The sequence below is a fragment of the Gopherus flavomarginatus genome, chromosome 1 (assembly GCF_025201925.1).
Source record: "Gopherus flavomarginatus isolate rGopFla2 chromosome 1, rGopFla2.mat.asm, whole genome shotgun sequence".
NCBI lineage: Eukaryota > Metazoa > Chordata > Testudines > Testudinidae > Gopherus > Gopherus flavomarginatus.
Window position 1 is genome coordinate 159,936,085 of NC_066617.1, and position 14,596 is coordinate 159,950,680.

The 14,596-nt window shown below is 45.8% G+C and overlaps 2 protein-coding genes across 6 annotated transcripts in view; one reads left to right on the forward strand and one right to left on the reverse strand.

Annotated features, from left to right (window-relative positions):
- Positions 1-14,596, reverse strand: part of CHD1L (chromodomain helicase DNA binding protein 1 like) — a 47,542-nt gene that overhangs the window by 23,997 nt on the left and 8,949 nt on the right. For 4 of the 5 annotated variants that reach the window (XM_050957506.1, XM_050957486.1, XM_050957477.1 and 1 more), the window contains 5 exons: positions 13,537-13,651; positions 11,937-11,968; positions 2,869-2,950; positions 1,437-1,599; positions 945-1,100 (listed from right to left, as the gene is read on the reverse strand). In XM_050957506.1, the coding sequence (XP_050813463.1) occupies positions 945-1,100; positions 1,437-1,599; positions 2,869-2,950; positions 11,937-11,968; positions 13,537-13,651 (548 nt within the window). Of the gene's footprint in view, positions 1-944; positions 1,101-1,436; positions 1,600-2,868; positions 2,951-11,936; positions 11,969-13,536; positions 13,652-14,596 lie in introns of those variants that run through there. The other variant, XM_050957515.1, reaches the window with a different exon arrangement.
- On the forward strand, positions 3,734-5,743 carry LOC127054551 (zinc finger and SCAN domain-containing protein 29-like). Its single transcript, XM_050960794.1, has 2 exons — positions 3,734-4,516; positions 5,203-5,743. The coding sequence occupies exons 1-2, from the start codon at positions 3,988-3,990 to the stop codon at positions 5,733-5,735; spliced, it is 1,062 nt and encodes a 353-aa protein (XP_050816751.1). The 5' UTR covers positions 3,734-3,987; the 3' UTR covers positions 5,736-5,743.

Consider the following 14,596-nt stretch of genomic DNA (forward strand, 5'->3'; position numbering starts at 1 on the left):
AGGGTGATGGTACCCTGCAGCCCTCTGATTGGCCCAGCACCCTATTTAACCCGGGGTTGCCCTGGCAAGTTGTCTGGGCAACCACACAGACTTTGCCCTGCTGCAATGCCAGACTTCGCTTGATCTCCTGGTCTCCAGCCTTTGACTCCAGCCAACTCTGACCCAGATTCCTGCCTCTCGATTCTAACCTGGTAACGCCTCTGATCTCTGGCCTCTGACTCCAGCCTGACTCTGATTCTTGTTTATGGAACCTAGCTCTTGAGATCCCCCTACCTCCTGTGTGGCAACTACCATCCTTGGTGGGCAGACCTCAGCCCAGCTGTAACTGCTAGGCCAGATCTCCTATGCCTTGGTCCCTTACGGTATAATGTAGCATTCACACAGGAAAGAGTACAAGGTCGGAACAAGGAATGAACAGCTGAGTGTAATTCAGCAGAAATGGTATGTTCATTTTGATTGGTTATATACTAGACACACAAGGGAGTTCACTATGAAGGTGAAGAATCTATGAGGGCGTTAACACATGTGACTGAAGGATGGTTTAACTGGTGATACTGAAGATATTTCTGAAGATCTTTAAATTGCATTTTAATTAGAGGTTGGCCCAAACCAGACTCCTGAGACTGACTTACTTCCACACTTTGGGAAACTGCAGATCCAAATGCCAGTGGACCAAACCAAAAGCCCAGAATCAAATAACCATGAACCGTAGGAAAGTTTGCATCAGGCTCTACATTTTCAGGCTCAGACTGATCCCCAATTTTAATATTACTTGCTATTCAAATGATCATTCAGAATACTGAACTCTGCACAATCATTCAGAGCATGTTCTGAATGCTAATGCATCTCCTATTTCCCCACAAGAGGGCATGGATTAACAAAAGGGAACTAATTCTGCTTTTAAATAAACTAATTAGGTCCAACCCTCCACATGCCCTGCTTACCTAGATCTTTCATCAAAATAGCCTTGTAGTATTTTCTCTGCAGGGCTGACATCCCATGATACAGAACCACTTCCACCTTCTTAGGCAGCTCTGCCGCGACCTCAGCCTTCACCCTCCTAAGCAAGAAGGGCTGCAGAAGACTGTGCAATTCCTTGGCTGTTTGAAAAAAAAAATGTTGCAGTAAGTGAATTAAGCGTAAAGGAATGTCTTCAGCACTTTATTTTTTTATACAAACATTAATACATCTCACAAGATGGTGTGAAGTTTTAAGTATTTTCCCTATTTTATAGAAGGGGAAACTGAAGCAAACTTGGCTGCCTAAAGGTAGGTACCTAAACACACATGAAGGCACCGACACGCTGATGTAGGTGGCATTTTTTCATAGCTAATCAGTTTCAGAGAAAGCAAACCCCAAAGTCCCAGCACCCAATCCCCTGCTCTAACCAGCTGACAGCACTGACCCTCAAGTACATTTTATGACTCATTACTTGCCTGATTTGCTCTCCTTTTCAATCCCATGGTAACACTGAACAAACTCTTCCACTTGCTCTTTAGGAAAGACGTCAGGCTCAATAAAACTGAGTAGGGAGTACAGCTCCTGGAGATTGTTCTGAACAGGAGTGCCGGTGAGGAGGAGACTGAAGCCCACTGAAAACTGAAATAAGCAAAGGCAAAGTAAAATGAACTGCAACATGCAATTGGAATGAAAAGTCACTTGCCACACAAACCCCTTCACTACTCTCTCTCACAACCAAAATCTGACAGTTAGTAGAGAGGCACTTGCAGACCTCTGCAACTTCAGTGGAAACCAGCAGACTCAAGATCTGGAGTAATAAATAGACTTACAGGGCCTAACTCTCCTCTCAAACACCCTGGTGTAAATCAGGTGCAACTCCTCTGAAGTTAATTGAGTTACACCAGAGCACAAAACATGTATGAGCAAGGGAAGAATGATGCCATTATACCCTTGATCTCTGCCGCACGATATGCACAAACCATGTGCACTGTGTTAAATAACTAGAGCTGGTTGGAAAATTTCTACAAAATCAAAACATCAAAATGAAATTACACAAAATCCACACACTGCTCTCCTGTTTTCAGGCCAGCTCTAATAATGTTGATATTTATCTGCACTGTGCTATTTGCAGCATTCCCCGTACTTAGACTGGGGAACACGGCTACCACTATGGCAAGTTTAATACTACATTAAATTCCCGCCGAGTTCAAAAATGGGACCTAGGTGAGCAGAATGGAAGTGGGATTGGAGTTATCTTTTAGCATTAACAACCACCATTCTGGAACTAGAAACAAAACAACTCAGAAATAACAGAAAATATTTCCCTGGGTATATTCTGTACTTGAATGTGCTCCTACTAGGGCAGATTTGGATCTGGGACACCTGGGTAAGTCAAGAACTCCACTGACTTCAATGAAGAGAAGTGACTTAACCAAGGTCACATAGGAAGACCACAGAAATAGATCTGAGGAGTCATGACTCATGGCCCCCTGCACTCACCACTGGACAAGACTTCTAAATTCACAGCTACTTCACTTTGCTGTTTTTAATCATTTATATCAGAAATACAGACTCCTGATGCAGATTGTCACCTGGTTGTGATTTAGCTCCACGTCATTTACAGCTTCTTTACATTAATCCTTTTCTCACATTCCTCAAACTTCTGAAGCCCAAATGTGAGTCATAATGTGAGACACGTTCCAGACTAAGGATTCCCTGTTCAACATAGGGCCCAATTCATCTGCTACTGAAGACAGTGGGAGCCTATATACTGACTTTTAGAGGAATTGGATCAGGCCCACAGATGAACAAACATGAGGGATAGTGATGACATAAATAATGAACTTGTATCCTTTAAAGGGGAGAAAAGTCCTTTAATTGCTAAAAGGCCGTTGGGCTCTTTTTTACCTCAGAAAGGGTCTTGTGCAGCAGTGAGTTCTGGTTTTTCAGTCTCTGGGCTTCATCCACAACCAGAGCAGCCCAGTTAAAACTGTAAAATAAATTAATAGAAAATACTGTTTGTGATGTTACAGTCTATATGATTTTATAAAAACGTGCTAATGAGTGAATATAATGTAACTGGAATATGCTTCATGCAAAAGGTCTCCTGTAAGGTATCATTACAAAATTTACAATCTACTGAGTGTGTTCACCCTATTTTTATAAATGTATCACTTTTGTATCTAAAACTAGAAATATGAAATATAACTCTGAGGGCCTCTTGTAATTATGCAAAGTGTGGGCCATTAATGGTGGTTTGGAATCTTGATGGCTCCCATCAACCAGGACAATAGACTGAATGTCTGTGTTTGGAGGCAAGCCTTCCTGTGAGTTAGGCTGGGAGGAATGAAGGCTTGGGGTCTGTGAGGGTATGGCTACACTTGCAGCTGTACAATGCTGGGAGTTAAACCTTCTTCATACAGCTGAGTAGGGAAAGCGCTGCAGTCTGTCCACAGTGACAGCTGCCAGCACACTGTCGTGGTCATATTTGCAGCATTGCAGCGCTGTTGGGAGTGGTGCATTATGGGCAGCTATCCCAGTGTTCAAGTGGCTGCAATGTGTTTTTCAAAAAGGGGGGTGGGGTGGAGTATGACAGGGAGAGTGGTGGGAGAAAGTGTCGGCTCCAAAAATCCACTCTATGGGCTCGGCTACACTGGAGAGTTGCAGCGCTGGTGATGGGGTTACAGCGCTGCAACTTACTCTGTGTCCACACTTGCAAAGCACGGCCAGTGCAGCAACTCTCTGGCTGCAGCACTGGCTGTACACCTGGTCTGCTTGGGGTGTAACAATTCCAGCGCTGGTGATGCAGCGCTGCTCATCAAGTGTGGCCAGCAAAAGCGCTTTTATTGGCCTCCAGGGTATTAGGAGGTATCCCAGAATGCCTGTTCAGCCACTCTGCTCATTGTTTCGCACGCCACTGCCCTGGGCTCAGGTGACCCGCCCTTTAAATGCCCCGGGAATTTTAAAAATCCCCTTCCTGTTTGCTCAGCCAGGTGTGGAGTGCAATCAATCAATCAATCACTGACCATGCCTCCACGCCCCAAACGAGCCCCAGCATGGAACACTTCTGAGCTGCAGGACCTCATCAGTGTTTGGGGTGAGGAAGCTGTGCAGTCACAGCTGCGCTCCAGCCGGAGAAATTATGATACCTATGGGCAGATATCAAAGTCCATGCTGCAAAGGGGCCATGAATGGGACGTGGTGCAGTTCAGGGTTAAAGTAAAGGAGCCGCGGAGTGCCTATTGCAAAGCCCGTGAGGGAAACCGCCGCTCAGGTGCTGCCCCCATGACCTGCCGTTTTTACAAGGAGCTGGATGCGATACTTGGGGGTGACCCCACTGCTAATCCGAGGACCACGATGGACAGTTCAGAGCAGGGAGAGGAGGGGGAGGGGGAGGGTGTAGAGGAAACTGAGAGTGAGGCTACTGAGGTGGTGGGAGACACCCCGGAGTCCCAGGAGGCATGCAGCCAGGAGCTCTTCTCAAGCCAGGAGGAAGCTAGCCAGTCGCAGCAGCTGGAACTTGTTGGTGAAGAAGCAGCAGAGGAGCGGGTTCCCGGTAAGCAGATTTTATTTTTAGGATGGAACTGTTTTGGGAGAGGAGGGTGGGGGTTATGGCTGTCTGCATGCATGCCTAGATGTGGAATAGCCCATTGATGTAGTCTATCACATCGCGGTAATCGGCCTCGGTAATCTCTTCAAAAGTTTCAGGCAGAGCGTGGGCAATGCGCTTGCACAAGTTTATAGGGAGAGCCACTGTGGTCCTTGTCCCAGTCAGGCTAACGCATCCACGTCACTGTGCCGTGAGAGGTGGGGGGACCATTGCTGCACACAGGCAAGCTGCATAGGGACCAGGGCGGAATCCACACTGCTGTAGAAGACCCTCCCACTCTTCCCAGGTAACCCGCAGCAGCGAAATATCTGGCAGGATAAAATCCCGTGGAAAATGTAGGGATAGTGTTCAGTGCAGGTCCCCCCCCCCCAGCTGCTCTCTGCTTTCCCCAATGCACAGAAATCCCAGTGAGCCCTGACTCAAGCAGCTCCCCTTCCCAGGTGAGCTGCGGCAGCAACATGGCTTCATTAATCACTCATTCCCCATTACTCACCATGTCTTCGCTGCTGTGGCCTCTCTGTGCTATGTTTGCTATGTGTAAATGATGCTACAAATAGTCTACAAACTCCTTCACTGTGATTATAAACAATGTAGCCTCTGCAATAAATGTTTCTATTTCTGTTTCTTTTAAGTGTCCTTGAATCCTCCAGCCCCATCACAGCTTGCTGAAAGGCTACATAACTTGAGGAGGAAACCAAGAAAAAGCAAAGAAGATTTGGTGAAAGCAGTTATGAATCAGTATGCCAGAGAGAATAAGAGGCTGCAGGACTGGAGAGAGAAAATGCATCAGTGGAGGGAAACACAAAGCAGGAGAAAGGAATTGGCTACCAAGAAAAGCACAAAGCGGCTGATAAGCCTCCTGGCGTGCCAAACGGACTGTACGCAGTCACTCGTAGCCATGCAGGCAGATCACTACCGTGCTAACCTCCCCCCACATCCCAAAGCTCTCTCCCTTGTACCCCACTGTTTGCTCAAAACCCCCTTCTCCAGCATCCTGGTTCTTACCACCACCAGCTGCCCCCAACACCTGTACGTTCACCTACCAGCCCTGAGAACTACGACCCTTACCCTAATGCACTCAACCCTCATCACCATGCAGCATATTAATCCTGAAGTGCAGCAGACATTGCACAGCACTCCAGGCAGGACATATTCAAACCTCTGACTGTACAGTTCACCACCCTACCCCGCTGCCCTTTTATGTACTGTATTATTAATAAATGATTTCTTGGCTTTTAAAACAGTTTTTATTATTGCAGAAAGTGAAATATACTGTACCCCAAGGGAAAAACAGGCACTGCAAATCATTGTAACCACTGCACTTCACTCCCATGCAAGGCACCAAACATTACTGTAGGCTTTCAGCCTCAAATTGCTCCCTTAAGGCATCCCTAATCCTTGCAGCCCTGTGCTGGGCCTCTCCAGTAGCCCTGCTCTCTGGCGGTGCAAATTCAGCCTCCAGGTGTTGAACCTTGGAGGTCCATTCCTCACTGAATGTTTCACCCTTCCCTTCACAAATATTATGGAGGGTACAGCATGCGGATATAACCGCAGGGATGCTGCTTTCCCCCAAGTCTAGCTTCCCATAAAGACATCTCCAGCGCCCTTTTAAACGGCCAAAAGCACACTCCACAGTCATTCGGCACTGGCTCAGCCTGTAGTTGAACCGGTCCTTGCTCCTGTCAAGCTTCCCCGTATACGGTTTCATGAGCCATGGCATTAACGGGTAAGCGGGGTCTCCAAGGATCACAACGGGCATTTCGACGTCCCCTACTGTGATCTTGCAGTCTGGGAAAAAAGTCCCGGCCTGCAGCTTCCTGAACAGGCCACTGTTCCGAAAGATGCGTGCATCATGCACTTTTCCAGGCCATCCTGTGTAAATGTCAATGAAACGCCCACGGTGATCCACAAGCACTTGGAGAACCACAGAGAAATACCCCTTCCGATTAATGTACTCGGATGCTAGGTGGGGTGGTGCCAGAATAGGAATATGCATCCCATCTATTGCCCCTCCACAGTTAGGGAAACTCATTTGTGCAAAGCCATCCAGAATGTCCTGCACGTTCCCCAGAGTCACGGTTCTACTTAGCAGGATGTGATTAATGGCCCTGCAAACTTGCATCAACACGATTCCAACGGTCGACTTTCCCACTCCAAACTGGTTCGTGACCGATCAGTAGCTGTCTGGAGTTGCCAGCTTCCAGATTGCAATAGCCACCCGCTTCTCCACTGACAGGGCAGCTCTCAATCTCGTGTCCTTGCACCACAGGGTGGGGGCGAGCTCAGCACACAGTCCCATGAAAGTGGCTTTTCTCATCCGAAAGTTCTGCAGCCACTGTTCGTCATCCCAGACTTGCAGGACGATGTGATCCCACCACTCAGTGCTTGTTTCCCGAGCCCAAAGGTGGCATTCCACGGTGCTCAGCATGTTCGTTACTGCCACAAGCAATTTATTGTCACGCACATCAGGCGAATCGATATCGTCGGACTCTTCACTGTCACTTTGGAACTGAAGGAATAGCTCAACTACCAAACGTGATGTGCTGGTGACATTCATCAGCAAAGTCCTCAGCAGCTCAGGCTCCATTTCTAACAGAAATCGTGCTGCAGACTCTCAATGGCGCCAAACTGCTGGGATGTGTAGCGATGCACCACGGGGCGTTGGGACAGGAAGCGGAATGACCCGCACCCTTCCGTCCCCTTCCCACAACCCACAGCGCCAAAATGGGATGAGGTGCTCTATGGGATAGCTGCCCACAATGCACCACTCCCAACAGCGCTGCAAATGCTGCAAATGCGGCCACACTGCAGCGCTGGTAACTGTCAGTGTGGCCACACTGCAGTGCTTTCCCTACACAGCTGTAAGAAGACAGCTGTAACTCCCAGCGCTGTACAACTGTAAGTGTAGCCATACCCAATGTCAGCACCCTGCCTTGCAAGTTCCGACCCCTCTCCCTCCTCCACCTCTCTCTAACTCACTGAAAGCAAACAGCAGCTGTTTGTTTTTTTCCTCACAGACCAGATAAGCAACCCATCCCGGAAACGGACCCGGGCCGACTCTCTCTTCAAGCAAACATTAGCTGTGGGCGTTCCAAAGGGACCCCCCCTGCCTCTACTCATTCACAGCAAACACTAGCTGTGTTTGTTTTTTTTGATAAGTAGCTCCCGGAGCCCGGAGTTCACAACAAAACAAAGACAGGCATCACAACAAAAGGAGAGGAATCTTCCCTTAAAAGGATTATGGGGAGTTTCCGGAGGTCAATCACTGCGTAATAAGGTGTCATAGTATAATTCCCAAATCTGAACCTTAGCGTCCAAAATATGGGTACTAGCATGAATCCCTCTAAGCTTAATTACCAGCTTAGATCTGATAGGCTGCCACCAGTCAGGACTTAGGTAGAGCGCCTGATAGACTCTGATCTCCCCAAACCCTTTCCTGGGGACCCCCAAGACCCAGATTCCTTGAGTCTCAAAACAAAGGGGAATAAACCATTTTCCTTCCCCCTCCTTTCTTTCTCCCAGCTCTTTCCCGCTCTGGGTACCCTAGGAGACCACCGTGATTCAATTCCTTGAATCACCCCTTCCCCCTCCCTTCTTCCCAGGAGAGAGGTACAGAGATAAATGCCGAGAGCAGGTTTTTCTTCCCTCCTCCCACCAATTCCCTGGTGAGTGCAGACTCCCTTCCCTGGAGTCTTACAAAAGATAACCAAAAAAAATCAATTAGATTCTAAAAAAAAAAGAGGAAAACTTCAATAAAGAAGGAAAAACATAAAAACTGTCTCTGTAATCAAGATGGTAAATATACAAGGTTTTTCTAGCTTATAGACAATAGAAAGAAGCTTTCTCCAGCAGAAACACAATTTAAGCTACTTCCAGCAAGTACACATCTGCAAATAAGAAAACAAGTTAAAAGACTATAACCGCCTTTTTTACTTACTAACTATTCTGAATAGATAAGAGACTGTAGCAGGGAGATTGGCAGAAATCTGGCTGCACCTCTAGTACCGTCCAGGACCCCGAGAGAACAACACACAAACCCAAAACCCATAAACAAAAGCTTCCCTCCACCCAGATTTGAAAGTATCTTGTTTCCTGATTGGTCCTCTGGTCAGGTGTTTGGGTCCCTGTTTGTTAACTCTTTACAGGTAAAAGAGACATTAACCCTTAACTATCTGTTTATGACATAAGGTTACTCCCCGTTTACACTGGAGCACCAGCATCTCAGCCACTCCGCAGCAGCTGTTAATCCTCTTGGGGAGGTAGAGTACCTGCAGCGCTGTAGCCACGGAGATACAGAGCTGTATGTGCCTTGCCAGTGTGGATGGGGAGTGAGTTACAGCACTGTGGGCAGCTTTATTAAGCTGTAACTCTCAAGTGCAGCCAAGGCCTTACAGTGACATGTGATCATGTCACCTGAACTGGAATTGTTCTTTAACCTGGTGCTTCTCCAGTGAGGAGGGCGTGGGAACCCAGAGGAACAAAGGATTCCTGCCTTATGCAAAAGATAGATAAGTGGGTGGAACAGAACAGAGGGGAGCCATCACGAGGAATCCCCTAGCTACCACCTGAGCTGGAACAAGAGCTGTACCAGGGGGATGGACTGTGCCCAGATTAGGAAGGCATCTAGTCTGCGAAAGAAACGTACTGAAACATCTCTGAGGATGAGATCTTATCTGTATTCAGTTTCTTACTGTATTAGACATAGACTTGGGTGTTTTATTTTATTTTGCTTGGTAATTCACTTTGTTCTGTCTCTTACTACTTGAAACCACTTAAATCTTACTTTCTGTATTTAATAAAATCACTTTTTACTTATTAATTAACCCAGCGTATGTATCGGGGGGAAGGGCAAACAGCTGTGCATATCTCTCTATCAGTGTTACAGAGGGTGAACAATTTATGAGTTTACTCTGTATAAGCTTTATACAGGGTAAAACGGATTTATTTGGGTTTAGACCCCATTGGAAGTTGGGCATCTGAGTGTTAAAGACAAGAACACCTCTGTTAGCTGCTTTCAGTTAAGCCTATAGCTGTTAGGGGACGTGATTCAGACCTGGGTCTGAGTTTGCAGCAGGCTGGTGAGTCTGGCTTAAAGCAGGGAGGGCACTGAAGTCCTAAGCTGACAGAGCAGGAAAGCAGGGGCAGAAGCAGTCTTGGCACATCAGGTGGCAGTTCCCAAGGGGGGTTCTGTGATCCAACTCGTCACACGGTTTCATTTAAAATTCAAATAATTCTTGTCAATGTGAAAAGGTCTATCTCAGCTGTGTCTCTCTACATCTGTACTGGAGATGGCCCTCAACCAAGACCCAGGATCTAAAATCCCCTGAATATTGAGGGAGAGGGGGAAATCAGATCTTCATCTAACATTTGCCACTCGTGCGTTTCTTGGTGTCATAGATGCCTCATAGCAATCTATATTTCAAGTTGTAAAACCTTTTCCATTCACCCCTCTCGTTTTCCATCACTCATAACTTTCTGCAACAGTCACCTTTCAAGCCTGAAACTTCCCAGGACTGTGTGTCTGCCCAAAGATTAACTTTTGGGGACAAAATGAAGGTGGGGACATGTGGAAACAGTTCAGCTGCTTTTGAAGGAATAAAAAAAAAATTACACTTTTTTCCATTACAAACAAATATTCCTGTGAGTTATTTTTGAACAGCTGGGGGAGAGGCCGGACATTTCACAGGGAAACAGACTTGACTGAGATGTACATCACAGCCTTGTTATGGAGGAAGGTGGCTTTCCACTTGGCCAAGTGAGCCTTTGAAAATCATGTGCTGAAGATATGCAGTATATCATTTGTTTTGCTAAGCTTGTAAAGCACACTCTTAAGGCAGGGTGCACTGCATTCCTACCCACCTTTATAAAGTGCTCCGAGATCTACAGATGAAAACGCGTGAAGTATTATTATTATTAGCCATATTTTTCAGACGGAACAATTCAGGCTCAAAGAATCTGAGTGACATTTCTTGGAGGCACTGAGGACTCATGGGTTAAGCACTGGCTTCAGAATCAAGAGACTGGTCCTGAGGCTGACATTTATGTGATAACAGGCAAATCACTTAACCCCCCTGACAGTCTTTACTCTACATACTGTGCTGATGGTGTAAAGTACACAAAACAATATGGAATTAAGCAGAAAGTCATTTGGAACTAAGAGGACTGAATGCATTCTCCGCGGTTTTATTTTTTTTACAATATACACAAAATGTTTCACGGTGTGTTAACTACCAGCTCAAGACATGGATTCTACCATGATGTGTTCATGAAGCTTGTATCTTGTCTCTAGCAGTGGCTAATACTTGGTGTTCCAGAGGAGCCCCATCGTACACCTGACTGGTTGTGAATTGAGGTTGAAGGAATGGGGTTGGGCAGTTGTTTTTTGTGTCCTACTGAGTCCCTGAAGCATTCATCAGATTGGATTGCCTCCAGAATTCATAACTAAGTGTTTGTATTATAAGGCATCAGCATTATTATTATAAGATAGCCAAACCCCTTCCCAGTACAAGTACAGCCTTATGTAAAATCTTCTGTGATCATGACAGAAATATCTGCCACTGATTGGTTACACTAATAAAATACAGATCTCACCAGAAGGTGAGATAACTACTCAAAGAGCAGGATCTGCTGGACTGGCATGTGATGTGATACAGTTTAGGTTATGGTCCTGTCATGTGTCCACCGTATGATAATGCAATTCACTTTTGTCAAAGTTTGTACCTATAATCTAAACCAGCAGTTCTCAACCCACATGCGGCCCAATTAGCACACAGCTGTGGCCCAGCTGTGTGCTAAAGGCTGCCTGGCCTGCACAGCGGGGTCAGGGGTCAGGGCTGCCGCCCGGCCCCACACAGCAGAGTCCAAGGTCCCTGCTGCCCACTCCAGCACCTGGGGCTCTGCTCCTGGCTCCACTCTGTGGAGGGGTCTCTGGGCTGGGGACACTAGGCATAGGGGACATATGCGGCCCACAATGATAAATAGGTTGAGAACCACTGATCTAAACCAATGAATCCACTTTTACCAGACTGTTAATCTATGTACTAAAATAACCTGGGAGCAAAAATCCATTCACTCCTTTTACACCGGTTATGTGTGACCAGTGTACAATATTTCCTATTTCATCTGCTTGAAAATTGTTCTTTTACAGGCGAGGGGGCGGGGGGAGGGGGGAAATCTGCTCATGTACAATGTGCCTGAACATAAAAAGATCCTTCACTAAAAGTTTCTAGAAGAAAAATTCTAATAATCAAAGAAGAGTGTCAATGGCTCATGTGAAACAACAGAGATGTGACCTCATATCAATGCGCCTACACAAACTGTTGACAGACTTATTGTATAAACCCTAATAAAATAAAAATAAACTCACAATTTTAGAAACGCTCCATCTTTCAGGCAAATCTGTAATCAAACACAATCAGTGTTACACACAATGCCTTATAGTTATATAGCACCTCTGAACAGGACATATCCTGAAGTTATTTACTAATATAACAAACTGATATATAAACAGTTCACAGACAAGGATCACTTCACCAATCCTTGAACTACAGCTGCTTCTTGAGTGGAATATGGCAGCTACTTAACAGCACATAACAAGACTACACAACAGAATAGGAGAGAAAGTGAAAGAAAATTGAAATTGCAGGAAGAATTTAGAGGATGGAACATAATTAATGGAGTTCCAATTCGGCCTAGACACTCAAACTGCTCTTATGGAAAGAGCCCTGGGATCTATAATGACCACAAGTTGCCAGGAACTTAGTTTTGGGTCTCATCGGAAATACAATACAAAACACAAGCAGAAAAGCTCAACCAAGAAATATTATTAAAAGAGACTCTCTAGCTGGGGAAAATGTTCAGCTCTCTCAGCCAAATCTTTTCACCTCTGTCATGCTTTCTCACGCAATGTTTCTTCCTACATTTGAGAACTAGTGACGTTATCTATGTCCCCTCCATGTCCCATTTTCCCTCTTCATTGACCTGCATTAAAATAAATGATCACAATGAATTTGTGGCATCATAACTACTTGCTAACGTCACAAACACACACACTGTCTACTCTGAAAAAGGAGAAGAAGCTAGGCTGTGTCAAGAAGAAAGACCTAATTAAAAGCACAGACCTCAACACTGGCAACAGCAAGCGAAGAGAAATACTAGTCAAGGGAATTTATGCATGGATAGGTAGGACTTTCTCAAGCTTCCTCCAGTGTGAAAGTCCCCCTCCCTTTAGTGTCCTCAGGATAAGTATTCTCAGAGCACAGACAGGATCAAGGACGAGCGAGAGTGGAAAGGCGGCCAAGGTCAGAGGGGACAGCATGGGACAAACAGAAACCATCTAAGAGGGAAGAGAAAGCGAGAGACCTCAGAACAGGGGAAGCAAAGGGGCAGAAGCAATGAAGAAAGGTCAGAGAAATCAGACGGCGGGAGCTAACTGGGAGCTAAGAGGGAGACCTTTCACCACTACTAGACTGATGTAGAGGAGTTTGTTTATTTTTAAAAATGGATTGAATGAATGGTGCTAAATCACTCCCGTGAGGAGCGATTTATAATGGAGAAGATTTTTATTTTCCCCTCAAGAATAATTAAGCAACAGAACATTGTTTTAATAACTGCAGGAGAGTCCAAAGCAGCGACTAAGGGCCCAATCCTGTTCCGGCTGGCTCCAATCCTGCTTCCATTGGCACCAGTAAGACAAGACTGGTCGTAATCCTGGACTCTGTTCAGCACTCCTTATTCAGCTCAGACTCCTATTACCTTCAATGGGAGTTTCACTGGAGAAAGGCCTGAGAACGGGTTTCTAGCTGAGCAAGGAATGTGGAATAGGATCCTACAGCAGCCATTGAATAGGATGAAGGGAAGCGTAAATACAAGCAGAAACTTCCACTAAATGTGACTGTTCAGAGGCTCCGGCTAGAAATGAAGCTGTGTCCCGCACACAAGTAATGCTCCTGCCTGCTGACAAGTACCTCATATGTAGTGAGCAGCACATGGAAATGAGAATGGGCTTTCAGGTCCCACTGCAGCTTGGTCCTTTCCTCCTTGTCTCCTGCATATGCCACATAGGAAAGACCTGGAGCAAATCTGTTTTCATTATAAAAAAAAAAAAACAAAGTAGTGAGCTAGGCCAGGCTTTCATGTAAATAAAGGACGTAGTCTGCTTTGAACCCAGACTATCAAACAGTGTATAAACCAGAGAAAGGCCAAAACTGCAAACTCAGATCCAAATACCTTGAGGTTTTGGAGGATGGGGTTTGGATTCAAGTCTTTGATGCTAAATCTACCCAGATGGGTTTGGAACCAGGCTGGATCCTATTTTGTGGTTCTGATTGGAGGAGTCCATAAATCTTATGAGAATGGCTACTCTCTCATGGCTCCTGATGCTCAAGATGGAAAACCTTTTGATAGCTACCAGACTTATGGGATTTCCACCATATTGAGCTGAAAAATCTGATAAAAAAGCAAGATTTTGGTTTTGCCAAACCTGAGCCTCAGCCATGATTCAGCCTCCAACCTGCCCCTCGAGATCAAATCTAGTGCTAAGATCCAAAGTCCCCCCGTTCCATCTGCAACGTAGAGCTCCTTTAATGCAGTAGGTTCCCATGGGTGTCAGCAGGAGGCTGGCTCTATCTCCTGATTAGCTGCAGAGAACAATCCTGCAATGCACCACACCCCTTCTCATATCCCACTGAAGTCAAGTTCATAGCACCCAGTCCATAGCTCTTTACTGTCACTGAAGTCAATGAGAATTTTTCCCTCAGCAAATAGTTCGGGTATGAGCCCAAAACTCCCCTATCCAGAAGACCCAGCAGTACCCAGCTCTGCACAGGGCACAACTATCCCCATAGTCTTTATAAGCTGAAGAGAGAAGGAGGTAAGAAATACTGTGAAAGCAGAGTTAGAGGTGTCATGATAATGGAATTCTCTCTCACTTCCCACCAAAACCATTTGCTTAGTTCCCCTCTTGGGCAGATAGTCACTACTTGTCTATATCACTAATTTAAGCATATTGATCCATATTTCCCCAGC